The sequence below is a fragment of the Podarcis melisellensis genome, assembly GCF_964234715.1.
Source record: "Podarcis melisellensis genome assembly, chromosome: 8".
Taxonomy (NCBI): domain Eukaryota; kingdom Metazoa; phylum Chordata; class Lepidosauria; order Squamata; family Lacertidae; genus Podarcis; species Podarcis melisellensis.
Window position 1 is genome coordinate 42,122,249 of NC_138540.1, and position 23,478 is coordinate 42,145,726.

The 23,478-nt window shown below is 42.5% G+C and overlaps 1 protein-coding gene across 2 annotated transcripts in view; it reads right to left on the reverse strand.

Annotated features, from left to right (window-relative positions):
* The window catches only part of ZC3H18 (zinc finger CCCH-type containing 18), a 54,680-nt gene extending 31,833 nt beyond the window's left edge, over nucleotides 1–22,847 (reverse strand). For both annotated transcript variants that reach the window (XM_081920170.1, XM_081920169.1), the window contains exons 1-7: nucleotides 22,689–22,847; nucleotides 11,728–12,362; nucleotides 7,943–8,027; nucleotides 6,526–6,680; nucleotides 4,791–4,883; nucleotides 2,471–2,628; nucleotides 295–327 (exon numbers count right to left, since the gene is read on the reverse strand). In XM_081920170.1, coding sequence (XP_081776296.1) covers nucleotides 295–327; nucleotides 2,471–2,628; nucleotides 4,791–4,883; nucleotides 6,526–6,680; nucleotides 7,943–8,027; nucleotides 11,728–12,348 — 1,145 coding nt within the window. In that variant the 5' untranslated portion in view covers nucleotides 12,349–12,362; nucleotides 22,689–22,847. The remainder of the gene's footprint in view (nucleotides 1–294; nucleotides 328–2,470; nucleotides 2,629–4,790; nucleotides 4,884–6,525; nucleotides 6,681–7,942; nucleotides 8,028–11,727; nucleotides 12,363–22,688) is intronic.
* Nucleotides 22,848–23,478: the final 631 nt, after the last annotated feature.

A 23,478-nucleotide genomic window follows, 5' to 3' on the forward strand; every position in this document is an offset into this window, starting at 1 on the left:
TTTTACTTGACGACCTTCCTTCTGAGGATGTCATCAGAAAATGCATACTGCTGAACAGATGTCAATATGCATTTCGTTATTTAGGAATGCTGCAGTTACTATAAACTTTCATGAGACGCTGCCAGCACCTGGAAGCCTCCACACCTGAATGCACCAAGTTAAGATTTGGTCAAGTGGAAGCCAAGCCTTACGCAGCAGCTGGTATTGACCGAAGAATTTCAAAGAATTGCAAGGGATCAAAATGAAAGCAACATAGGCCAGCTGTAAGCACAACAGAGATTAGGGACTGCTTACCCATAGTTAGCGTTCTCTTTGATGTCCACCTCACTGGAGTTTTTCAAGAAACCGAAGGGAGGAGGGAAAAAAGAGGAGATTTATGAAGCTCTCAGCCATCTTCACACATCACAAGCCATTCTCAATGCATGTTAACATTGTTTTGTAAAAAAAATAACTCTTAGGGGAAGGGCAGTGATGCGAGTCTTCTAGAAAATTTTGAACTGGAAATTTTTTTAGCAATCAAAAACTATAGACAAAGATGCATATTTGTGTTAATTTTATGTGCTATATAAATCTCAAAGGTTCTTTTCCCACCTTTAGCCAAAAGTAAACTATCTGATTGGAGAGAAGGGATCAATAATACATATTAAAATGTGGCTTCAATGATTAAATTCAAATCTTTATTTGGAATTTCATTGTGTTGGAATATTTGCTAATATTTTAAGACATGATGACTCACTTGCATACAGTTTCCTATTATTATTTTTTCCATTTTGAGTGGGAAACTAAAGGCACTGAAAACTGTTTAGCACTGGCATCATAAAATTTATTACCAGTGGGTCCCAGGGCAGGTTGAAAGAATTTAAGCCCCAAAATTTAAAACAGTGGAAACAGATCATAGTAATGCGAATAGGGTGGACCCTGAAAACACACATCTCAGCTGTCAAAGGCCAGCAAAAAGATGCTTTATCTTAAACATTCATCACATCATTCCAAAAGAAAACACTTCCTAATGTAACATTTTTTTCAAATGGGGGGGGGAGGAGAGGTTTTCCTATTTTTTTCTTTTTGTGTGGGTCTTCACACCTGGGGGCGGGCATCCCCTGTCAATCACTCAATAGCACAATGATGTCAGGTGAGCTGTTTTGTCTTCACTGAAAAAATGCTTAGTGGTGCCTGCAAATCCCCTTTGGCCCAGCCACTTATTTTCTTGCCTCTCACCTGATGCCATATAGGGGCATGGCTTGGCCAAAACAGCCTGGAAGGCCACATGAGAAGGCCTGGTGGGCCTAATTGGACCTGTGGGTTGAAGGTTCTCCATCCTTGGGGGAGTATATTAATTAACATCCTAATTTTACCTGCCTCAAGAGCACATGAACTAACAGCAAGCACTCAGTTTGACTGGTATTATATCCATGCTGTTTTAGAAAGAGAAAACTTTCAGTTCAAAAATATAGGGTCAGAACCCTTTTCCGTAATGGAAACCTGCCTTTTTTCAGTGTTGTGCAAAAACTACGTGCAAAGAAAAGCTGAATTCTACATCCTGAACAAAAGATCAAAAAGGTGCATCTTTGTAGAATTCATTTTACACTGAACCCCAAAGCTCCCCCAACAGCCAACCTGACCCACTTGCAGCCCTGCTCAACAAGGTTTCACAGTAACTGGTTCCAAGTTTCTTTTCACAACCATATGGACCAGAACCTTGATTTAAAATATGATGATACCAAATTTAGCACTTGTGTGTGATGCAACTGAGGAAGCAGGGAAGAGACATCTCCCTGTCTGGAGGGCATCATTCATTATGCTAGAAATGGAAGGTCTCTCTATCCACCTAGGCTCCCTTTACTCAATGCACTGCCTGTACTAAGTAGGTTAAGCTTTGTGAGCTAGTGATCCATTGGGGTGACTCATGAAGGCTGGGATCAGCTGTCATGCCAACCAGGACTGTGATCCGTACACAACAGCCCACTCACGGCTGATGGATCGCCAGAGAAGCCTGCTTGACCTACTTTTTGCAAACGATGGGGCCCACCTTGCAACACAATAATGTTAAAAAAACCCTTTAAGTATTAGAAGCATGAAGCTGGGATGATACTGGGAATTGCATCGGGGCAAGAGCAGGAGGTCATGACTGCCTTAGTAACATAGCGCACCAGGAAAAGGCAGGCTTGTGTGACTGTTTTCAGTTGGGCTGTAAACAGAAGACAATTGTTGGAAAGAAATATAGCTATCACACTTCTCGTGTGCCCCTCTATATGGAGAAGAGTGTTGCACAGAGGAGAAGAGCCCCCCTTGAATACCAAGGAAGGGCTCTTGGAGCGATGAGAGCAAGTGTGTGTTGCTACTGAACAACACAACAGAGTGCTGGATAAGCCAACACTGCCCTCTGGAGGACTGCAGTCAGATCCACAGAAGCCAGCCTGCTCAAGTCCGCATTCCTGCCATCAGACAGAATTAGACAGTTGCGTCTTACGTCGAGTCCCGAACATCCCGAGTGATACGATAGTTCCAGTCCCGGAAAAATTCATTCTCTTTGTCAAACTCGCGCTCGTCCTCTCCGATGGTCACCGTGAACCGTTTCTCCTCAAAGTCAGGCTCCTGCTCCTTCCTCATTGTGGCCTTCTTTAACACCTAAGTGGGCGAGAGGTAAGGAGTCGTCCGTCTAGAACAGCCTTTGCCAGCCTGGTGCCCTCCAGATGTTTTGGACTACAGTGTGTATCGGCCCGAAACTGGTTGGCCCCCAAACACCTGTCAAGCACCAGGTTGGCAAGGGCTGTCCTAGAGCAGAGGCAATAAATCCCATTCTGTGGCTTAATGACCCACTGCAGAAGTGCTAATATCCCAACGATTTATTTCTCATCTTTTCAAATATCAACTACTACCTAGTTTTGTTTTGTTTGTTTTTTTAAATAGTGGATCATATTTTAAAACACATTACAATTTTGAGGTAACATTTAATTCTCTGTGTTTCTTTGTTTTTTAGAATCATAATGACAGAATCCCAGACCACATGTTAAAGCTGAGCTAAACAAACACACTTTTTCAAAAGCTTAAGCCGTTTCCTTTTGTTTTGAAAAGTTGTCACTTTTTCTTCTTTTGGAATAAAAGCAGCTGCCATCTCCCAACTGGAAATGAGCACTATTCATTTCCTAAAGAACACTGCCCTTTGCTATTTACTGCAGCCTTCCCAATCCTGGTGCCTTTCAGATGCTTTAAGAGACTGTAAGTTCCATCAGCCCAGCCAGCATTGCATGGGAGTTGTAGTGAAAAAGATCTAGAGGGCATCAGGTCAGGAAGGACTGGTTTACTGCAAATAGCACCTTCAGAGGCAGAGAGCAGCCAGGGTCAGGGTAAAGAATATATTTTTGAAAGGAAACAAGTGCAAGACCCCGATCCAGATTGGGACAGGTTTTCTTCAAAGTAAAAGTAGCCACTGAAACAGGATTTTAAAAATGTGCTTGGTCTTTATTTGTTGTTTTAGCCTTGCTTTTTTCACAGCCACTCACTGCAACAAACATCACCAAGAATGGAAATGAAGCATTTTGGATACAAACTGATATACCAAGAATGCTTGGTATCCTTCTGTTTGTTTGAGAATGATAATAATGATGATTTTAAAAAGCACCATCTTGGAATGGGGAAACCCAGCCAGATGGGTGGGGTAAAATAAATTATTATTATTATTATTTCTTCACTGTGTTGCTAGCTGCTTTTAACAGGCTCCAGAGATTCAGATTGTTACTATTATAATTTATTACATTTATCAGTTGCTTTATACAAAATAAAAAGTCTTAAGGTGATTCAGGAATGTAAAATACAACAAAAGCAATTTAAAAACAGAAAATTTTAAAGCCATACTAAACACTAAATACTTTTACTTGAGTAAAAGACGAGCACCGTTGCAGGAGACAACAAAGAGGTTGCAGCAGCCCACTCTTACCAATTTCATTTATATGTATAAAAATAAGTCTCATCATCCGGAGTACAATAATGGAACTGGGTATGGAAAACTCTTGACTCAGCCATGCGGGCTCTTGGTGGCCTTATCACGTGCTGTCATGCATAAGTCACAGTGAATGCAGCTTTTGCTTTTGTGTTTTGAAGAGTAACCAGCATGGCAATCTCAGCCTTTTCAAGAAAAACACACACTTTTGTTGTTCAACTCAATATTTAAAGAGGGTTTCTAGGGAACTTGCCCAAAATTTGAGAGAGAGATAAGATTGCACAGCGCATGGTCACTGAGGAAACAATTTGCTTACTATAAGAAAGGGCAATATACTGTTCACTGGCAGAGCACGTGTTTTGCATGAGATGCAAACACTAAAGGGGTGAACTTTAAAGTGGTGCAATCTTCCATCATAGAACCTCAAGCAGCAGAGCTGTGTGTGTGTAGATATATCACTGCTGGATAACTTGAAGAGCGACTCAAGTCAAGAGCAGATACTCCTTAGCAAGGCAGATCAATTGCCTATCTCTAGGGCCCCAAGCAAGTGAGAGCCTTGAGCTTACATGCTCTCTTTACTCCTCCAGAGGTGAGACACTTTAGGTCACTAGTTGCCAGAAAGAGCAGAGCAGAGTTTCCCTTTTTGTCTGAATGGGGGAAATGCCACCATCAGAAGCCTCCCGTTTCCTCCCCTTCTGCATGAGCAGACAATCCCAAGGCTCATGCCTACTCATTCCTAATTATCCAAATGTTGATTTGGAGGAGATTCTGAATACCTGTGAACAGCAGCCTAGTACATGCTCTTGATTCATATGTATTTTTCCTGTTTGTCCCCAGACAGCTGCTTTACCTCTTTCGCATGGCGGAGTCCCCGTTCCCAAGCACTTTCTGCTGGAGGGTCTGGAGGCGGAGGTGGCAATATTTCATCAACTACAGGGGCCCCCTTTTAAGAAAAGAGAAGAGGATGGTTCCAGAATGAGGTGACACACATTTTCATTAGGCCCTCTTTCCCTTTGCTTCTGTTCTGTTCAGGGAAGTTAAACGAATTTGCCCAAGGGCGTAAAAATATTTATTTTTAAAGAATAATAAGAAATTGGACTGTCCTATCTTAGAGAATGCTTTATCTCAAAGTCTCTGCCTTCTCCAAGGGAAAGGAGAAATCTTTAAAAGGTTTTTGTTTTAACTTTAGTCCTTTACATATTGGCAGTATTTGCACATGAAAATGAAACATCTTAGAAAGCTAATGACAGGAAAAATGTATCCCTTTACAAATAACCCAGGAGAGCTTCTTGCTCCAAATGTGCATGTTTACTGACTACTCATACTGGTTTGCTTTAGGATTTCAGCAAAAAGAGAATGTTCCTTCACATGGCAGCTGCACTCTCTCAACACAAGGAGAGTTGTGTATCTTCCATGAAATCTGGCCAGAAGGTTGTGTTCCAAGAATCTTAACATGCATAACTCTTTGCATGAAAGAGTTTTGATGAAGGAAATTGGGTTTTCAAGGGAAAAACAGGCATGATCTGGAAAAGGGGTGAAGGGGCCTTTAATGAAGCTTCTTACTGGAAAACAATCTTAAAATGTAAGGAAGAACTGCAGCTCCCAACCTCCATGCAGAGTCTTGCAGTCCACTTATTACAACATTCAAAATCAGATACATCAACAAGATTCAACTATAAACATAAAGCTAGCCCCCCCCCCACTGTCTGGGTTTTCAGAGATGGGGAAACTGTGGCCTTCTAGACGTTGTTGGACTCTCATCAGTCTCAGCAAGCATAGCCAGTGGGCAGGGATGGAGGGAGTTTTAGACTAATAACATCTGGAGGGCCACAGGTTAGCCAGCTCTGCTTTAGGAAATAAATCATCATGCTTAGAGATCACTTTATTTGCAACCTCTGCTGTTGGAGGCAGTATGTTTCTTGAGCAGCAGTTGCCAGGTAACTCTTACACTCAGCTTGTGAGCTTCCCATTGGAGTATCTGCTTGTCCACTGTGAAAACAGGATGTTGGACCAGCTGGGCCTCTGGCCTGATCCAGCAGTCAGGCTACTCTTATGCTCTTATGACCATGCTTATAAGCAAGTGGCTTTAAAGTTGTGGCTCAGTGGCAATGCATGTGGCGTCAGAATCTGAGGTCGTTACACACACAAACATGGTACTGTACATGCACAACTAAGTGATCTCAAATAATGGGGCTGAAAATGAGCCCTTGCTACCAGAGGCTGGTTGGTGTGGGGTTTTTGGCCAATCAAACCAGGGCTGACAGTATAGGACTAAGTGAACCACTGCTTTTGGAACACGAGAGCTGAGATTTTCTAAAATAAGAATCCACAGGCCAAACAAAAAGGCGCTGAAGCTTGCACATGACCCAGAGGGACAGCACAGTCCCCACCTCACCCACCCACGATTTCTGTAAGCGTCAACAGACAAACACAAGAAAAGGTGTAGAACATGGAAATGCCAACTTGATACTCCCCACTTGCTCCAGTGTTTGCATATCTTCCAATGCAGTGTAGCCTGGTCAACCTCTAGGCATTTTAATTTACACCATGAATGATAATGTATTAAAAAAGTAATAGTACCATACCCAAGGATTGGCTGGCATAAGAGGGTGAGGCCCAGGGCCAATGGGTGGTGCGCCATTTGGAGAGAAAGGATCTGGCTTGGAGATCAAAGAGTAGTTTCCTTTGTCATTTACACCAGGATGAATGAACCGGCAGTTCATACCCCAAGTACAATGCCCTATGGTGGGGAAAGCACACAGAAGATTTAAAATCTCCATGAATGGAAACAGTAAAAAAACACACAAAAAGTGACTAGAACATATGCATATCTTTGCAGAGATGTTCAAATCACTTGAGAAAAAAAGAAAAAAGAAGGCAAAGCATTCATCAAAGGAGAAATGCACTGCCGATGCTTTACATTTTATTTCTTGGTTGCTGCTTCTTTATGAATTGCCCAGGTCCTAAGAGAACTTTGGTGAACAGCTTTTATTAAAACCTAGCAGAGCTCAGAGAGAGATTTGTATCTTTGGCCCAAGTGCCAGGAGAAGCTCTTCTTTCCATTGCCATATAAGTGTCCATCTAATCCTACCCCTGAACCTGGAAGGTGGTTAGCTTAAGCAAGTTATCTCAGAATTGTTCAATCAATTAAAAACCTTCCGAGCAACTTAAAATGTGCCATTGATTAATCGCAAAGGCATTTTTAATTAACTAAACATTTTTAATGAAACAATTTTTAGCACAAAGTACTTATAAAAATTACGAATGGAAAGTACCATCTTGAAACTCTTTTGTATGCAAAATAAATGCCTCTTTTACAAGGATGCCTACCTCAACACAAGCATCTCTCTCCACCACCTAAAAACAAAGCAAGTCTGCTTCTTACTTCAGAAATATATTTATCCAGGTTCCAATTTAAATAACTAATTAATCAAGTAAAACACATAGGGTTTCTTTAGTTTCTATTTAAGACTGGAAATGACATGCATTTTTAATGTCCTTGTTTTTATTGTCAAACAGCGTTAAAGCCAACCAATTAAACATATATTTTAAAAGGCCATGGGAAATCTTACTGCCACCTACTGTAGCCATGATGGTGGAACTTGAGATCCAGATATAATAAAAAATGGCTTCTGAGTCATAATTACTGAATTCAAATGCAGTATTGGAATACTAAAGACCATAGATGTGGGTTCTTTCCTCGTGCTCAGCTTCTGGCTATCCCAAATATCTGAGTGGTCACTGCTACAAACATACCAAGTGGCCCTGCCAGGGTCTGATCCCAAAAGATTCCCTCTTACGAAGGCCTTTTGTGATGCTTGCTGTGACAACATTTGAGAACGTTTGATCTGATGTGACTCGATAACATACAGAAGTAAACCTGGATAATGCACTATGTTCAGAAGCCACAAGTCTCGGGAGGCAGGATGGCAGAGGCAGTAAGTCCTGACAGCTGCCTCTGCAAGCTCCAGGAGAGAGGGAGCACTTGGGCATGGCTCCTACCTTTCATGAAAAACCGACAGGTGAGACGCGGCCTCACTTTCCTGTCATTTGGGTCTTTTACCTCCCCCTCTTCCAGATCGTCATCCTGAAAGACATAAAGAGACAGGTATGTAAAAGGCAGATGCTGCAACAGCAGCAATGCTGCCAATAATAGAGTATTTGCTTTGCTACCCTTCAATCAAGTAGTTGCACATTGGGAGACAGGTGAAGCCAAACACGTTCTATCCACCTGCTCCTGAACAGGTGGACGGTGAGCCACGTTCTACCAGCCATAACAGGTCCAACTGAGTCTGTAATTCTCTTCTTCCTTTCTCTGCTATGTCTTGGCTCTTAAGAAAAGTCAAACATTTGTAAACGTTCAGCATGGCAAGGGGAAGGTCTTCTCTGTGTTACAGAGTACTCTCACCTGCCAGTTATCTTCCACTATTAAACATACAGCTCTATCTCTTCTCAGCTATCTATCCCTTTCCTCCAATTGCAAAACTGCCAAAATATGGCAGATTCAAGAGCTGGGCTCCAAGCAAATCTTGTAAGATTTAAAGTAAGTGTACAGACACTTTTTGATTTGCACAAGGTAACTTTGGTGAATGATAAATTAACCTGGAACAATTTTTTTTTTAATCTCCCCACCCTCGCTTCCTGCCTCCCACTTGGGCACAGAACATTAAAAGTGCTTTATTTTATTTCTGGGTTTCTCCTAGTCATAGATCTGCAGGATGCCAGGTATGCAGATGAGGTTCCACCCTATTAAGTTCAAAGGCAATCTGTTTACAAGCAGCTCTTAAAGAGAGCAAATAAAACCATTTCACTGTTCATTGCCACAAAATCCAACTCTCCCCGTTTCAGGAAGAGCAGTGCAGAATTACAATGTGGTACAGCTCTTACATAGTCATGGAAATGAAAAGCCACACCACAGCACAACATGTGGAGAGAGAAAGCTGGGTGCTCTTTATGACAGTCTTCAAAACTAATAACTCGGAAAAGTCAGACAGTAAAAGCAAGATTGCTTTTAACCAAATGAGGGGCCAGAGCTCAGCAGTAAAGCATATGCATTAGATGCAGAAGGCCAGAAGCTGTGTCCCTGGTATCTCTTTTTTTTTGGGGGGGGGGAGAGGTGGGAGAAGTTACTTCAGTGGTGGGCTACATACTCTGCATGCAAGAGATGCCAGCTTTAATCATTGGCCATGCTGGATGAGCTTTTCTGTTTCTTATTTAATTATTTTATTCAATTTTATAAATAAATAGTAAATACAAAGTAATTCATCACTAGGGCTGGGTGATAGATATATCGATATATTGTCCAAAACTGGTTTGAAGTCCATATAGTGATATTGGTTTCATTTTTGACCTGGCAATATATCACGAATAATGGTGTATGTGTATGTGCGCACTATGCAAAAATCACAATATGGGAAAAACCGTGAAGCCAGCCAATGCTTCTTTCAATTCCTGCAGTCCCTGTTAACTCTGCTAGCTTAGCGCTTCCCTGCCTCCTGCAGGGGGCAGCGAATCACAAGAGGAGGAATGGGCAAAAATCACGATGCAGGGAAAACTGTGAAGCCAGCCAATGCCTCTACATAACTCCATCCTTATTTCAGACATTGTGATATATTGGTATATAGCAATGTTTAGCTGATGATATATCACAATGTTTAAAGCCAGTTATCACTCAATCCTGATGTTCACCTCTACACACCGTATTTTTTGCTCTATAAGACGCACCAGACCACAAGACGCACCTAGTTTTTGGAGGAGGAAAACAAGAAAAAAAATATTCTTAATCTCAGAAGCCAGAACAGCAAGAGGGATCACTGCACAGTGAAAGCAGCAATCCCTCTTGCTGTTCTGGCTTCTGGGATAGCTGCGCAGCCTGCATTCGCTCCATAAGACGCACACACATTTCTCCTTACTTTTTTAGGAGGGAAAAAGTGAGTCTTATAGAGCAAAAAATACGGTAGTTCCATCCTTATTCCACACATTGTGAAATATCGGTATATCGGGATGTTTAGCTGGTGATACATCGCAATGTTGGAAACCAGTTAACACCTAGCTCTATTCATCACACCTCGTTATCATCCTTATTACAATGCTAGCAAATATGTTATTTGACTCTGTCCCACTTTAGAATTGATGGAAAAAGAACATACCCTCCATGGCCCCACCACTCTCAATGGAAGCAGTTATACAAGCACCTACCTGTAAGTGAACTGAAATGCAGGGAACTGGTCCTGCACTACAAGCAAGTAGAGGATGTTACATAAATGGCATAAACATTCATAGTCATCACATACCTTGCAATACATTTACCCGTATGGTTTGAGGGATGGGAAAGACTAGTTGGCAATTTTACACAGTCACATAAAGCGAGCCAAGACAGAGGATTGTTAAGAAAGAGATCATGCATTCCAGATTCTGGCATAATGGGAAGGAGGCTGTCAATTGTGATTTTGTCATTAACATACATAAAAAAGGGTACCAAACTGAAATGATATTTTTTCTTTGAAATGCCACATAGGACTCTTCCTTTGAGTGTCAATTTTAACACAAAAGCTAAAAGCCACACTTTGTGCTACTAGTAATCTATTGTAACCCCTTATAAAGTTTTCCAGCATTTAGCCAGTCACCATGCTGGCCGGGCTGATGGGAGTTGTTGCTTGCAACACCTGCAGGGTACCATGCTGGCGACCCTAGCCTAAAAAATTCTCAGACAGCAGGGATGGCAAAGGGCTCTGGGCCTAAAGTCAAAATAGCTGACTTGGTATATGGCAGCTTTCCATGTTCATATGAATAGCATGAAAGAGCAGGCCTTGTATTGCATTTATCAGAGAGAACCTCAGTAGTGGATTTTAAAAAGAACCCTTCCAGGATGAGTAATGCCTCTGCTATGCTCTCTTTTAAGAGACTGACTGGCATCCATTTCCAGAAGCAGGTAGGTTTTAAGGCAACTGATAATGCAGAAATGCCAAGCTTACATGAATAGGCACAGGCTATGTGTATGCTTCAGACAGTCCGCAATCAAGTATCCTGCCACCAATAAGCAGATAGAAGGAAACTGTCAAATTATATTCACTTGAGCTGACATGCCTGACTAGACTACATGGAGATGCAAACCTAGGAATCCTGTTAACACATGAAGCTGCCTTATTCTGAGTTACACCACTGGTCCATCTAGCCCAGGATTTACTCTGGCTAAGGGTTCTTCCCTAAGACCACAAGCAAAAGGAAGCCCTTCCTAGCCTGTCTGTCTTCTAACTGGAAATATGCAAGGAGCAAACTTGACACTTCCTACATACCAAGCATGTGCTCCAACTCAAAGTTGTGGACCATCCCTTACTATTTCTGAGAACCAGGAGGAGAATGAACCAAAGTAAAGGGGAAACTCCCCTGCTGCTACTGCAGCTCTGCATACACTGAGAATGTGGGGAAGAAACTCAACACTAAAGTCCCTCCCAAGATTCTGCAAAAGAAGATCATAGGCTCTGTCTAGTTGCTTCTCCATCTCTTTGCTCCTAGGTTTTCTTTTTCTGAATGAGGCTGCTTAGAAAGAATGGCCTGATATGAGATTGACTGGCATCTGAAGATCCCAATGATGATAGTGCTGTGAGATGCATGTTAGGATTCCTCTAGCTGAAAATGTACCTATGAAAACAGCCCACAAGAGGTCCTTTTGCATATGCAGGAGGTCTAGGAAACAGAAGTGGGAGAGGGAGTGCTGTGTAAACCCTGGTTTCCAGGGACACTGGCTGGGGGAAAAATCTGAGATTGTGGGAAGGAGGTGAACTTACATCAATCTCGCCATCATCAATTTCTCCGTCTTCCTCTTTCTTCTTCTCTTTGACAGGTTCCTGCCCACCTATTTCGTCGTCGCTCTTTGTGCCAGATTTTTTCTCATCCTCAGGTGGTTCATTTACCTTCTCTTCCTCCTCCTCTTCCTCTTCCTCTCCCCCAGCCTTGTCAGTCTCATCGTCAGCAGCAACGGTGCTTGGCTCCTCGGGAACCTCCTCGTCATAGTCCAGTTCATGTTCATCTAGTTCCCGAGTGACTGAGGAGGCTTCATCACCCAAGTCGTTTGCCTGTTCTTCCTCATCCTCCTTGACAGAGAGAGAGCCCTTAAGCTCCCTGCTTTGCTCATTATTGTCGGAGTCCTGAGACTTGGTTTCACTTAAGCAGTCCTCTTCACCTGAGTGGTTCTCTTCTTCTTCGTCCTCCTCCTCCTCCTGACTCAATATTCGGTCAGCATCTTCCTTGCCTTCTCCCAAAGTGGTGCCCTGCCCGTCCTCTCCATCGTCTTCTGAGCCGCTCTCTTTGAGGATTTCGTCATCAGACAGCAGCTGGTCCTCGTCCTCTTCCTCCTCTTTTTCGTCGGGAGAGCGGGGGTTTTGCTCAGGGCTTTTGGAAACATCCATCAGGGCCTGCTAGTCTGTAATGGAGAAAAATAAATAGCTGGATGGCATAATGTGTAAACATTCAGCCTCAAGCATTCCTACATTTCTCAGCTGTCAGATACAGATACTCCTTAAAGATGAATCCTCAGTTTACAATCCAAGCAGAGAGACTGAGCCTGCTTGCCTAACAGTACCAATTAAGACCGCAAGTGTTCAAACCAGAATTTCATCTGCTCCCAGTTACACAGAGTAGACTATATAAGACAGTAACTTGTGTACCGTAGTAGGTGTATGTGAAAGGTGAGGCCCACAGCATTTTACCAAGTACAAGCTTCTGATCCTTATAGAGGAGAATGTGTGCAGTTTGCCTGGGGTTGGGGAGGCACCTAGCACCAGGTGTTCTGCACACATAACTCTTAAAAAGGACATAGCCAGTTATTTCCCAAGTCCTCTGCACAATACATCTAACCTCTTTCCCCATGCCTTACCTTTATTCTCCTCTAATTTCTTCCTCCCCAGCACTACCGTATCTAAACATAGTCAGCAGAAAAAAACATGTTTTCTGAAAGCCCCAAACATGCAAGGATAATTAATGTGAGGTCAATAGATTTGTATAACTCTTAAACTTACTCAGAATGTAGACATGTAAATTCATGACGCAATGGTATGCACACAGTTCTCATTTGAATTTTTATCCCTAGGACTTAGAACAGATTACAACCCCTAGACAGTAAAAATTCTGGGACAGCAGTCTTAGTCTGTTGCAGCAAAATCGCAGAGGATCTTGTGGCACCTTAAAGACAGGTGGCACCTTAAAGTGGCAGAAGCCCACTTCACCAGAAACTCTTATGGTATCAAATTGGATGCAAAATTATGACACTTGTCAGGATTGTGGGTGGTCTTAATGCCCCAAACTCTTCAGCTAAACAAGAGAAGGCTGAGCAGATGAATTTTAAAGAGATAAGGCAGCAGCCACAGCTACACTGACAGGAGGACAAACACAAACCCCTGTGTTGCAAAATGTAACAATCTACAAAAATGCAAATGCAACACGCTGGCTAATAACTGTTAGTGAATATATAATCGGTTATGATGTCATTCAAAATATACGAAAAAGCCACTTCAAAATGATGTATATATTATACAACACATCTCACAAAATATATAAGTAACTACAAGTTGTTATATGCATCAGAGTCAAAGAATCAAAGAAATCAATGAATAGTGAGGAATGCCAAGCCATCTCTCAAAGGAAGACGTCTCACAAAGTCTCAAAGGAAGACATCTTTCCAAAGTTTCAAAAGGACAGTATATCCGGAATAGTTCAACTGTTTCGGAATACAGTGGTACCTTGGGTTAAGAACTTAATTTGTTCTGAAGGTCCGTTCTTAACCTGAGGTACCACTTTAGCTAATGGGGCCTCCCACTGCTGCCGCGCCACCACCACACGATTTCTGTTCTGAAGCATCCTGAAGCAAAGTTTTAACCCGAGGTACTATTTCTGGGTTAGCGGAGTCTGTAACCTGAAGCATCTGTAACCCAAGGTACCACTGTAAAGTCTTCATCAGCTGGAAATGGAATATAAGGCACTGCAAGCAATGAATGACAAACAAAACTGAGCAACCTGCATGTAAGTTACACAGTAGAACAAAATATGTAAAGAGGTACATACCGAATAATTATCAATAAAATATTCATACTAGTTGGGATCATGCTAGTGGATCAGTGCTCACTGGATAGTGTAGCTGCTGATGCTTACAGCACAAATGCACAGGACATATAAAGTTGACCACTGTATAACTTACATGCAGGTTGCTCAGTTTAGTTGTCATTCATTGCTTTATATTCCATTTCCAGCTGATGAAGACTTTATTCTGAAACAGTTGAACTATTCCGGATATCTCCTTTTGAAACTTTGGAGAGACGTCTTCCTTTGAGAGACGGCTTGGCGTTCCTCGCTATTCAACTGATTTGTTTCATTCTTTGTTTGACTCTGATATATATAACAACTTCTAGTTACTTGTATATTTTGTGAGATATATTCATAATTTTGAAGTGGCTTTTTCATGTATTTTGAATGACATCATAACCGATTATATATTCACTAACAGTTTTTAGCCAGCGTTTTGCGTTTGCATTGTTGTACACTGAGAGAAGGAACAAGGGTACATCTACGGTGCATATAACAAAAATCAAGAGTGGCAACAATTGGGGGATGGATGAGTGATGGTATTCCTAGGCTTGGGATGTGGGCTGCAGGCAAGAGTGCAACATCAGCCACTGGTAGGTCCCAAACAGCCTGCTGGAGTGAGAAGCATGATGCAGAACAGCAAGCAATGTAAGGCCAAGCTGACATTTTAATGCCATGGCTTTCACTTCTACCATTATTTATCTATTGCCAACAATTTGGCCGCAAAGGAGAATTAGCTAACCAATTAGCTAAGGAAGAGAACAATATTGAAGGCAAAGCAGTGACAGTCAGGCTTCCTGCAATTGCTATTTCAACAGCACCATCCTTTTCTCTTTCCCTCTGAAGCTCTCATTGTATTGCTTTTCTTATCACACCTCACAGGGTGGGAAGAAATTAAAGTTCTGGGATGAGTTATCAAACAAACAGTCAGATAGCTGGAGTTAATTAGAATCCACTGCCCCTTTACATATGTGCAGAAGTAGTTAACCTGGAGGTTGTTGCCAAATTCTAGAACACCTAGTTGTTTTCTGCCCTTCTAACCCTTTCCCCTTATGCTTCCGCTGACATAATTAGTCTTACAAAAGTCAAAGGGCAAATAGGAAGGAACACCCTAAGAGTGTTTTGCAGGTCTTTATGAAAGGGGGAAAACATGTGAATGCAATAGTTTTGCCCCCTATTCCTTACTAGGTTGTAATGGATAGAAAAATGACACTCCAATCCAAGTGCCAACAGCCAATCAACGATGCTGGTTACTGCCAAACCTGTGTGCCATGAACAGCAGGAGCACCTAACCTTTTGCCATCCAGATGATGTTGAACTAAAACTCCCACCAGCCAACTGACTAAGCTGGATGGTTCTGATGGTATTTGGAAGTCCAAAATATCTAGAAGGCAACAAGCTAGCCATCACTGGTGAACATGGATATCCTGAGTACAAGCAAAACCACTGAGCCTTCAGGAAAGATAGGTTGACTTTGAGTTTTCAAAGTGACTGGAAGATTTAGCTGCATGTTGGGTTCTTTAGAACCCTCTGCATATATTCAGCCTTAAACATAAATAGACTATGTGTAATATATATGCAATATTTAGGCTTCGTAATGACAATCACTTAAAAAATATTATGTACAACTTTGAAATAGCCCATTTTTTTGTGCTGAGTACATTCAAAAAGCAAATTAATTCATTTTATGGAACAGTACATTTTTGGAAGTTTTTTTTTAATCCATTCCATTTTCTTTAGAGAAATGGTAATTAATTTGCAGTCCTCTAGATGTTGTTGGATTCCTGTTAGCCCAAGCCAGCATGATGGGGTCAGAGATGATGGGAGTTACAATCCAGCAACAACTGGAGGACCAGAGATACCCAACACTTGCTTTAGAGAACAAAAACCTTCCTCCATATTGCCTTGCATTATTGTGTTTCTCCCAGCACTAGGTGTAAAATTTCTACAGCTAGCCTTGATTTGGGCTTGTATATGTCAACCTTCTTCATACAGGCACAAAAACAAATAGCTAATATTCAAAAAGTAGACATAAGACACAAAGTGTCAAAGATAAAGTTATATTAGTACCACATAGAATGTCTGCGTAGGTAATAAACTCCCAACTTTAAAGATCTTTAACTTTAGAATGCTGTAAGAGTGTAATATATGCCAGGGCACATATGTATTAGCATGGGGGAATAAAACAGGACTTATTTAAAAGAAAAGTAAAATTAACTGAAGGAGCCCTTAACACAGTTTAATTCACTAGACTCTAATACTTTGAGAATACCTGTACATCAAATTTTGGGATAGATTTGAATTTCCAACATTTCTAGGCTCACATAGTTCTCCCAAAGACAACTGAGAGAATGTTATCAGGAAGCTTAAAGAATGCTACTAATTGCCTCCTATTAAATTGTGGCTCAGGGCAATAAAGTGTAGCTTGTAAGAGCTACCCATAAGTTTGCCATTTCAAAAGCACTTAAAGGCTAGAGATCAGAAACATCTATGACCAAAAGCTTGTTGTACTGGCCATTTTCCAATTATGATTTAAAATGGTTTAATTACTTCAGAAATTATTCCCTGCTGAAGACAGGCCCAGAAGTTTGTTTTCAATCTGAAACACCCAAACTTTAAGGTCGACATTAACAGGCTTACAGAAATGTAGAGAGTCAGAGGAATTTGAGCTGGAATAACTGATTCTAAGGCCAGCTGAAACAGCCAGCTTAAAAACCAAATAAGATTTGAGAGGATGTGACAGAGATACTTTAGTAAGTCTGGAAGGTAATGCCTAGTTATATTTCATCAGCAAGACTAAAGGAGGCGGAGGTATTTTGCTCACTGACTATTTAGCTCACAGAATTCCATGTGTGCAACACTGCCCAATGACTTCTCAAGTGACATAAAAGTTGTGCAGACACCAAGAATATCCCTTGTACCTGTGACAAAGCAACAGAAACACTAGAAAAAATATCACCTTCCAAACAATAGTTATGTTTTATACAGCACCCCTCTTAAATTCATGATGACAGCAGTGTTAGAAACTCAGATATATAAGCTAAGCACCAAACAGTTCCTTAAACTAAGGTTACAGTCATCAAAACAGAAGGTCTAGTTGTCATTTTGGGGTAAGACAGCTCTAAAGACTGTGACATCTGGCTATTTCAGATGACAACCTTGAGCTAGGTTAAGAACTTTGAGAACTTAAAGAATAAAAGTCACTTGATCCAGGGACAGTCTCTCTCTCTCTATATATATAGGGTATATATTGCCCTATTTCTATCTCTGTTAATGGTGACATGGACCATTCATAACATAAGAATGTTCTTCACTACTGTGAGCAGGGCAGTGGGGTGGTGTAAGTGAAGACAAGCTACAACAATTAAGTATAACACCGTTCACCACTCCTGCTCAGGCTGCATAGAAAAAGCATTTTGGCTCCTAAAGTTCGTTCTAATTGTGCAGATAAAATATAACTGACAGAATTCTACAGAATGCCGTATTAGTGTGTGAAAGAGCCAATGAATGCACCTTCAGGTGGTACAGGTGCAGGCACCATCCTGGTGCCCAGTCATCTTCACTTGGTCACAAGTGGCTGGTAGCCAGGTGCAAAATGCACCAGGCGCATGGCTAATTTTGAATACTGGGTGAAAGGGAATTGCATAAGAAGCAAGAATGAACAGGGTAGAAAGCTGTGAATGACCATATCAGTCTGGCAGAAGATCTTGAGTTGGTATACGTATAGGGCTTCACTGATTGATTAACAGATGGACATATTTGAGCATAGGAAGACATTATTCCTCCCTCAGTCAAATGGCTCCCAATCAAGGAGAGAGTGTGTATTTGTGTACCCCCTTGTCATGTGGCTCGGCTAACTTTAATCTGAAGTGTCATTCTGTCCCATTAAAAAGAAACCCCATACCACGTCAATTGCAGCCAATCCTTACTAACACAGCATAAAAGACAACTATTACCAAGCCTGGAGAATGGAGGACAGTGAATGAATATCTTGTGCCACAGAAGCCAAATGAAACTAAACAAATGGGTGAGCTAAAAACCAGTATTTTCAAACATATGTTATTATACTCATAACCAAAGATTTTGAAAGGTCTAACAAGAGAAATGTTTCTCTCTATTGTGAATAACATGGGATTTTACAGCGAACAAGATTTAGCCTTTGTCTCTGTGTTACCATTCCCCAGAGGAATTTTGCCTGAAGATGGTAATTTGCTTCTCTAGTTAGGTCTCAGATGAAATAGCATTTTTCTTCCATTTAATTTAATCTGTTTGTGGGAACAACATTTAGGGAAAGGAAATATTCTTTTCACCCCAGAAAAATCTAACCATGAAGTGCTCATTTTAAAGGTTAAACATGGAATAGACGGAATGTTAAGTGATCAATGAATAAGACCCCAAAAACATTTAAAATAAGTATTTGCCACATTCAATTATTTCCATAACAATCATCAATTTTTAAAAAAGAAACTGGCCTTCAGCATATTCCCAGGTGCCAGCATCAAATTCCTAGGTGCCTTGAATTTTTATCCAGTGCTGGCCAAGAATGAAGGAAATTCTGTTATGTTATTGATCACATAATGAGTATTACTAAAGCTCGCTCTGAGAAAATCAATTCATGATCTGTTACTTTTACAAAGAATTCCAGAAGAACCTCCATCTAATTTAAGCATGGTGTAGTGATTAGTAGCTAACTAGGGCCATGGAGATGTAGGTTTAAATCATCATTCAGCCATGAAGCTCACTGGAAGACCTTAGGCTAGCCTATCTCAGATTAATGTTATCTCAATTTAACCTACCTCACAGGGTTGTGGGGAGAATAGCACAGGGAGGGGAGAACTAGGTATACTGCCTTGAGGTTCAAAGGATAGGACAAAAGTAGAATAAAAAAATGAAAATACTTGGCCACTGTTGAGAACGTAGATTGATCACTGTGAAATCTACCTAATGCTACCTATCCATGGTACTGACTATGAAATGGTTTAGAGAGGAAGGGTGAGCAACATCTAGTCTCATGCCAGATGGGGCTTTGGTGATCTGGGACTGAAATAATACTGGGTTTGCAGTTCGCAGAGTATTTTGTTTGACAAATGTCATACCCACTCTATTCCTGTCCAGTTACAGGGACAAAATGCAATTGGCACTTATACATTGAGAGTAATTTGTTTAGAAGAACTAAAGCCCATGCTTTTAGTGTATTTTAGGTTGCAATCATATTCCCATTTACCTAGGAGCAAACCCTGTTGAACTCAATGGGGCTTACTTTTGTACAGACCTGTAGAGGACTGTGCTGTTAGTATGTTTAATTTTTTTTTCTGCCTTAGACTTTCTTTCTGCTGCTGCATTTGATTATTTTTATTTATGGTCATTTTATGTAAACTGTTTTCTGACGTTTTAAGCTTAAAACCAGCAAATAAATACTACCAACAACAACCCACCTTTAGCAGTACTGTTCTTAACAGCCTGGTAACGAATGGGCATCTATCACAAAGTCTGTTGCTCTAGCCATAGGTGCTTGAAAACAATAAGACTTACCGGCTCCTTATACATAGATCCACATAATACAATGGGATCTTATACCACATATCTATGCAATGCCAGGAGAAAATGAAGCTAAGATGGAGAAGTGTCATTAAGAGCCTAGAAGGAGCATGCTACCTTTTGAAAACACATTTCCTCAAAATGCAGAGGGCTGATGTGTGGTTAAACATGATTTATCTTGGCTTTACTTAGCTCTCACTAATCCACAATGCTTAACAACTTGTCAGGAGTTTTTTTAAAAGATCCTCCTCCACTGGCAACCACAAGGGAGGTGATATAATGCAATGGCCCAAAAAGAGAGTAAAGTTTTGAATTTTGCCTCTGCTATGCACCTGCAAGGCAGCTGTAGGCAAGCCATTCTCTCTCAGCATCAGCCTCTTTCCTTATCTGCAGTATGTTGATAATACTAATTTACCCTCTAAACTTCTTATAAGGATGACAAGATTGGTTATTTGAAGACAAAGTACTCTGAAAATGCTAAGTATCAACAACAAATCCTAGTTATTCTTCCCAAGGCACCGAAGAGCTCCCTATTAACAGAGCTTATCTTTGAGATATCCAGGAGCTACCAGGCCTTTTAGGAATACATGCAGAGTCTTCACCAGCTAAGACGGGACTAACAAAGGTATTGATCTTTCATCTTTCCTACACCCTATCCCTTCTTCAGCACTCACACTTCTTTCTGCTCCCTAATTTTGAGCTTTCGCATCTTAAATTAAGACCCCATTGTATTATCTTTCCTCACTTCAAGCAATCCATCAAGCCTTTCAATATCTCCATCCATACAAAGCAACACCTAATTTCTTCATTTAATTAATGAAATAATAACAATAATTTTATTAAAGGTAAAGGTAAAGGTACCCCTGCCCGTACGGGCCAGTCTTGACAGACTCTGGGGTTGTGCGCCCATCTCACTCAAGAGGCCAGGGGCCAGCGCTGTCCGGAGACACTTCCGGGTCACGTGGCCAGCGTGACAAAGCTGCATCTGGCGAGCCAGAGCCGCACACGGAAACGCCGTTTACCTTCCCGCTGGTAAGCGGTCCCTATTTATCTACTTGCACCCGGAGGTGCTTTCGAACTGCTAGGTTGGCAGGCGCTGGGACCGAGCAGTGGGAGCGCACCCTGCCACAGGGATTCGAACCGCCGACCTTTCGATCGGCAAGTCCTAGGCGCTGAGGCTTTAACCCACAGCGCCACCTGCGTCCCGCAATGTATCCCCAATCCATCTGGCTGGGTTTACCCAGCCATTCTGAGTGGCTTACAAGTTACGGTATATATAACATAGTAAAACATCAAACATTAAAAACTTGCTGATACAGGGCTGCCTTCAGATGTCATCTAAAAGTTATGTAGTTCTTTATCTCCTTAACATCTGAAGGGAGGGCGTTCCACAGGGAGAGCGCCACTACCATTATGCAGTCAGGGGATGTGTGTTCCCACCTTCTCCCTTTATAAGAGAAACCAATGATAACTTCATGTTCATTCATGCAAAATTTAACTTGATCAGGCATCCTTTGCATGAACCTCAAATCTTCATTTCAGTTAAACCTCCCCTTTGAATTTCTACTTGAACTTCAGAGCACCTCCTATCTCTGTGCTGTCCGCAGATAAGTTAATATCTCCGTCTCACCCTCTTTTCCCACTCTCTTTTCAGTAACCAAATCCATGTTCTTAAGACTCCCAGCAGAATCAGTGTCAACCTACTCAGTCATTTCCCATCTGAGCTGTTGCCTGACATACCGTATCTGCAGCATTGGCCCCTGTCAAATCCATCCAGAAAAGAACCTGTAGCCAGCTAATGAGGAACCCACATTGGCACTTGTCATCACAATTTGCTCTCCATTCATTGAATACTCAGTATGTCCCAATACACCCTTCAAAGCAGGAGCAGCCATCAACCTTTCACTATACCCTCCTCAATTTACCACCACCACCACCAATCCCAGAGGCCATAACTCAGTGCATTGCATGCTGAAGTTCCAATGTACTATCTCATGTCAAGGAGAGAGTTCTCTGCTTGAAACTGCCAATGACAGGAATGAGACTGGGCTTGGTGGAGCAGTCATCCAACTCAACTCTTATAGGGCAGGGATAAAATCAACATGGTGCCCTCCCAGATGTTGGTGAACTACAAGTCTCATTATCCCTGCTATTTGGCTATGCTGCCAGGTGCTAAAAGGAAATGGAACCAAAAAATATTTGGAAGAAACCACATTGGCTACCCATGTTTTAGATGTTCACCATCACTCTGTGGTAAAGCACATACTGAAGCTCTCAAATTCATTTCTGGTTAGAAAAGACAGCAGCTAGGTTGCACAGGTTTATCAGAAGCACCCACAGCTCAGTTGCAGACCACCTACTTTGCTTGCAAAAGGTCACAGGTTAAATCCCCAGCATCTCCATCAAAAGGATCACTAGTAAGACTGCTAGGAAAGGCCTCTGTGTACCTGGGAACATGGAGAACTGTTGAGATGACAACAGCAGTGTGTCTGGGTCAATGATCCAACGCATCTTAAGGAAGCTTAACATTCACAAGGGTAGCCAACATGATGTTCTCAACTCCCACCAGGCCCAGCTAACATGATCAATGATCAGGGATAATAGGAGTGGGAGTCCAAACATCACGGGGGGGGGGGCTCTGGATGTAGCAATCCCATATTTTACCGGCAGTACGAACCACCTCATGCAGCATGGGAGCAGCCTCAAACTTCAGAGAGATGCTTCCAGGCAGAACAGGGCTGGGCTAGGTTGCCTGATGCTCAGACCGCTTCAACTGTTAACACGGAACGTCCCTCTTACCCCTCTGCTCGAAGCCACCTTCATCCCCACAGAGCAACGCCGACCTCCCCTTTTCCCGCCTCCTTGTGGGATGCCCTGGAGGTCACTCCTTTGACACCCCGCCACCCTGAACCAGCCCTCCGGGGGGGGGAATTCACAGCCTCCCCCCTCCCCAATAACGTCATCCCCGTTCAGGGCTGGGGAAGAGGCCTACCACCCCGCCCTCCGAAGACCCAGAGAGCGAGCAGTGGAGGTGAGGGAGGCGCCCCCCCCCAATTCCAGGGCGCCTCAGCCCAGCTCCCTTACGACCCTCCGCCCACTTCCGGGCCTGGAAGCCGGGCCCATCTCTCCTCACCTGACCGGACGGGAAGGGGACGAGGAGGGAGGGAAAGCGGCTCCGAGAAGCGGCAGGGCGCGAGACAGGGCCTCTACTGGCGGCGTCGGAGCAAGGCGGCCATGGCGTGACGTCATTCGAGCGCGCCGTCGGCGGCGGCGGCGACGAGACGGCTAAAGAGAGAGTGTGAAGGGTTTGTGGAAGCGCATGCGCAGAGGCGCCCCGGGCAGCGAGAGATTAAGAAAAAAAAAGAAAGGGGTGTGGCGGCGCATGGTTAAGCTCCAGAGAAGTAGTCGGAGGGCGGGGACCGCCCTTAGAAGGGTTAGCAGCCAATCAGACGACCTAACCTAGAGATGGGGCGGAAGACAGAACTTTGTTGCGCTTGCGCACTGAGTCATTTGAGCACTTTTACTGTCCTGAACTTGATTCAAAGGCACTGTAATATAAAGCAAGAATGGTTCTGAGCACGTGCAGAGTGCCTAGAGCGCCAGCGTTGCAACTCGTGTTTTCCCCGCCACAGCACACCATCCCTTGTGTCAGGCATCCGTCTACCTAACAACGACACAAGGCTCAGAAATTCAAAACCTGAAGCTTCCATCCAGTGTTGCAGCAACTGATTTCCTACGAAGCTAATCGCAGCAGATGATTAGGGTTGTTTGGCAGGCGAATGGTTGCCAGCATTGCTGGCAGAAATTCAAGAAGTGAAGCTTTCTCCCAGTGCTGTATGTTGAGTCTAGTGAAAGATACACCAGTTGATTTTGACAGCGCAGTTTGAGGAAGCTCTACAGAAACTAATCAACCATTTTGCTCA